At 34.6% G+C, this 4200-nt stretch overlaps 1 protein-coding gene across 1 annotated transcript; it reads left to right on the forward strand.

Annotated features, from left to right (window-relative positions):
- Positions 1-2757: 2757 nt before the first annotated feature.
- Positions 2758-3702, forward strand: LOC131895226 (olfactory receptor 9S13-like). Its single transcript, XM_059245647.1, has one exon. The coding sequence runs from the start codon at positions 2758-2760 to the stop codon at positions 3700-3702; it is 945 nt and encodes a 314-aa protein (XP_059101630.1).
- Positions 3703-4200: the final 498 nt, after the last annotated feature.

Consider the following 4200-nt stretch of genomic DNA (forward strand, 5'->3'; position numbering starts at 1 on the left):
ATAACTGATATCGTGTATCAATGGACCTAACAGATATCTCTGGAATTTTCCACCCAAACAGATACAGATTCTTCTCAGTATTCTATGAATCTTTCTCCAAAATTGATCACATACCAGGACACAAGGCAAGTCTCTACAAACAAAAGAAAACTGAAATAATGTTCTGTATTTCATTTGATCACAATGGAATATTAACAGCTGTTAAGCATAATTATTTAGAATTCAAATAGAAATCACGTTGGTTTAGGAAAATGGTAGTATTAGCTTCCTTTCTAGAGTCTAGAGTCTACAAACTCTGAAGCCACAAGTAATTGGCTAGATTTACAAATCCAGGCATAAATTCACTGCCATTTTATGGGATTTAAGTCCAATTAGACAGCTCTTGGTTATTCCCCAAATATAAATGCCATTATTGCACCATTGAGCATTGCTGGATGGACTGGTCATTAGGGTCCACAGGCTTCTCAGCTGGGTTGGGCTATTGAATTGCTTTACTCCCTTGACACTTCAACAATAACTTTTAATAGGATGAGAGATAGTATTGTGTGTGTGTGTGTGTGTGTGTGTGTGTGTGTGTGTGTGTGTGTGTGTGATAGTGTATGTACTTGTTAGTGTGGGTGTTTGAATATATGTATGCAAGTGTACATGCATGTGTATACATATATGTGTGAAGACCCTAGGCTGAAAATGAATGTCCGTCCTGGATCACACTGAATCATCAGTTTATCTAGATTGTCTGGCCAATAAACTTCAAGGATCCAGCTGTCTTCTTCACCTCACAACAATCCTATTGCTAGAGTTATAGGCACATGCATTATGTTCAGCTGTTTATGAAAGGAAATTTACTGACTGAGCCATTTTATCTGCCTATTTTTATCTTTGATTTATATATGTCAGTTTCCATTATTGTCTCAATCTTGTCCTCTAAACAGGATTCTTGCTCTTGTCCTTCCAGGTTTCTGGAGTCTTTGAACACTACTTCTTCCTGTGCCTGAAGTCAAAATGGCAGCCCAATGTATATACTTTTGGTGGCCTATTATATTAGTTAATTATCCAGTTTTAAAAATACATTGTTTCAACTGACTAAAAATATTTTTATATTAATTGCTTCTTGAATAATATCAGCGCATTGTATTTACAGTAGAGATAAGAAATGAGTCTTTGGCGGGAGAGAAGGCTCGGGAATAAATTGTTGTGCGAACATGATGATCTGAGTTCAGACCCACAGAATCTATATAAAAAACTGTGTGATGGCAGACATCTGGAACCCCAGCTCTGGAGGACAGGGCAGACACAAAGGTAGAAAAATCCAAGTCCAGTGGATATTCAGTCTAGTTACAATGGTGACATTCACGGCTATAGATCATCTCAAACTAACTCATGGTATAAAGTGACTGAGAAAGATGCTATAAGTCATCCTCTGGCTTCCATGTTTATGTGCACAAGCAGGTGTATCCACAAATATACACCCCACACACACATGCAGACACACATGCACATAACAAACAAACATACAAGAAACAGATCTATAAATATAAATTCTATGATTTATTCAGATATTATTGAACTTCTCTATGTTAATCAAGACTATAAGAAAGGAACCAAATGTGTCTTTTGTCACACTGTGTTTGTTTTATTAGTTTCTTCTGTGTAGAAAGTCAGTATTTATGTGCCCTAGAGAGTGCTTTTGATTTTCCAAAGGTTTAATGAGTTCACCAATTAATAATTTTCCCCTTCTTTCCATGTTTACTTCATTCTATTTTATTTCATTTTTTCTTTTTTTCTGCATCATGACACAAAGTATCTTACTGATGATAGAGACTTCTGATCTCCATGGAATGTTTTTGGAGACACTGCCTGCCCAGCTCTTTGGTTTCCATCCTCATGGGGAAATTTCATTCTGGATTCATTCCAGGCCTATTTACCACTAGAATCAGTGAAATAGTACAAGAAAAATGCAAATTCATAAAACATGACATTAGGATATCATCTAAAAATTTTGCTATTGTTTGCTAATGCCAGCGAATCTGAGTCAGGAACTGAACATTGAGAAATTACAGTCAGTGATGCAGAAAAACTTCAGGCTAATGGAAGGTTTGTTTCTATCCATATTTCTGTGTACTCGTAAGCATACTAGAATTTATGTATAGTGTTTACCAAAATAATAAGAAAAATTCTCACTGACTTCTTTTACCTTTTATTTCTAAACCGTGTTTTGAAAATTCTGCTAAAATCAGGAACTTCTTAATGTAAACTATGGATTTAAAGAAACTTAATTATTTAGTTAACAGCCCTTGCTAGAGGTCATTTTTATCACTTCTCTAGTTTGAATATTAATCAGTTATATAGCTGTTAACCTTTGTATTCAAGAGGATCAACTATTACATATATATGTATCAATCTTGCTCTAACATACTTTCAAAGGCTCAAAATGTGTTAACATATGAAAATTCATTGTGTTATTCTAGTATCAATAGAGCAATTATAAGACATTTTTTGGGGTACAGGTATACATGTTGTAAAGTTAATGTATATGATTATACAATTTAAAAGTCAACTTCATAGTATGTGATGGAACTATTGTTTATAAGCATTCTTTTCTACTCTGTGAAAATTATTGAGTAGTAGATGAGCATGTTTCTCACTCTAGTGACCCTAAGTCACTTAAATCTATTCTTAATATTTTAATTTTCTAAATCATAAATTTGGAATAAAAGGGTTTTTTTGCCATTTTCCAGTTTTATCTTCATATTAGCTATGAAGAGTGAGCAGAAGAGGAATTACTCAGAGGTAACAGAGTTCATCCTGTTGGGATTTAACGCCCCTCCCAAGTTTCAAGTGTTCTTATTTTTAATGTTTCTGATAATCTACATGGTCACCGTGGTAGGGAATGTCAGCATGATAATTGTCATTAAGATGGACTCCAGACTCCAAACACCTATGTATTTCTTCCTTAGAAACTTGTCTTATTTAGATCTCTGCTATTCCACAGTCATTGCTCCAAAAACCTTAGCCAACTTCTTGACAAGTGAAAAGAAAATTTCCTACAATGGTTGTGCAGCCCAATTCTTCTTCTTTGCTTTGTTTGTTACAACTGAAGGTTTCCTTCTTGCTGTCATGGCATTTGATCGATTCTCAGCCATTTGCTCCCCTCTCCTTTACCCTGTGCACATGTCCCAAAAGGTATGTGTTCAGTTGGTAACTGGCTCCTACATCTGTGGATGCATCAACTCCATAGTACAAACAGGTTTCACTTTTAGCTTGCGTTTCTGTGGAGAAAACAGGCTGGACCACTTTTTCTGTGATGTCCCAGCTCTGATTAAGATCTCATGTGTTGACACCTTTGTGAATGAGATTGTACTGTTCATTCTCTCTGCTCTCATCATCATCTCCACCACAACCATCATTCTGGTCTCCTATGGGTACATCCTTTCCACTGTCCTGAAGATCCCCTCCACCCATGGCAGGAGTAAGACTTTCTCCACTTGTGGTTCTCATATAGCAGTGGTGAGTTTATTCTATGGAACTGTGTTCTTCATGTATGCTCAGCCTGGGTCTATCTCCTCACCAGAGAAAAGCAAGATTGTAGCTGTGTTTTATACACTTATAATACCCATGCTGAACCCTTTAATATATAGTCTAAGAAACAAAGATGTGAAAGATGCTGTGAAAAAAATATTAGGTGGAAAAAGTTCTGAGTGATATTTATGCATCCTTTATTTAGTGAACAAAATTTCTTTTCTAAGTTGTATATGACAACAAATACAATTTTATAAGTAATAATTCTAGTACAGATGCATAGAACATTATTTTGTTTGTACTGAATATAGGAAAGCAAATAACTTCTCACTTTATAATATAATTTCATTTTATTAAGTAGTAAATACGAAAATTTATTCTTATATAATTGTTAAAAATTATGCCATATATATTATTACACTCTTTTTTGTTATAAGTTCTAAGGTATTGTGATAGTGGCTAAAATGAAAGCATGATCATATCATACATTTTGGATGAAAGCTTATTGTGGCCCAAGTAGTCACATCTACATTCTAAGAACTATCACCTTTGGAGTTTAAAAAAAAAGCATATGTGAAGCATTTCTTCTCACAAATATGTGGCAATACTATTCTGTTAAACTGTATTTTCTCATTCCCCCTTTTAATAAAAAGTATTATATTAATTAAAATTCTGTACAGC

The sequence above is a fragment of the Peromyscus eremicus genome, chromosome 18 (genome assembly GCF_949786415.1).
Source record: "Peromyscus eremicus chromosome 18, PerEre_H2_v1, whole genome shotgun sequence".
In the NCBI taxonomy this organism is placed as follows: Eukaryota; Metazoa; Chordata; class Mammalia; order Rodentia; family Cricetidae; genus Peromyscus; species Peromyscus eremicus.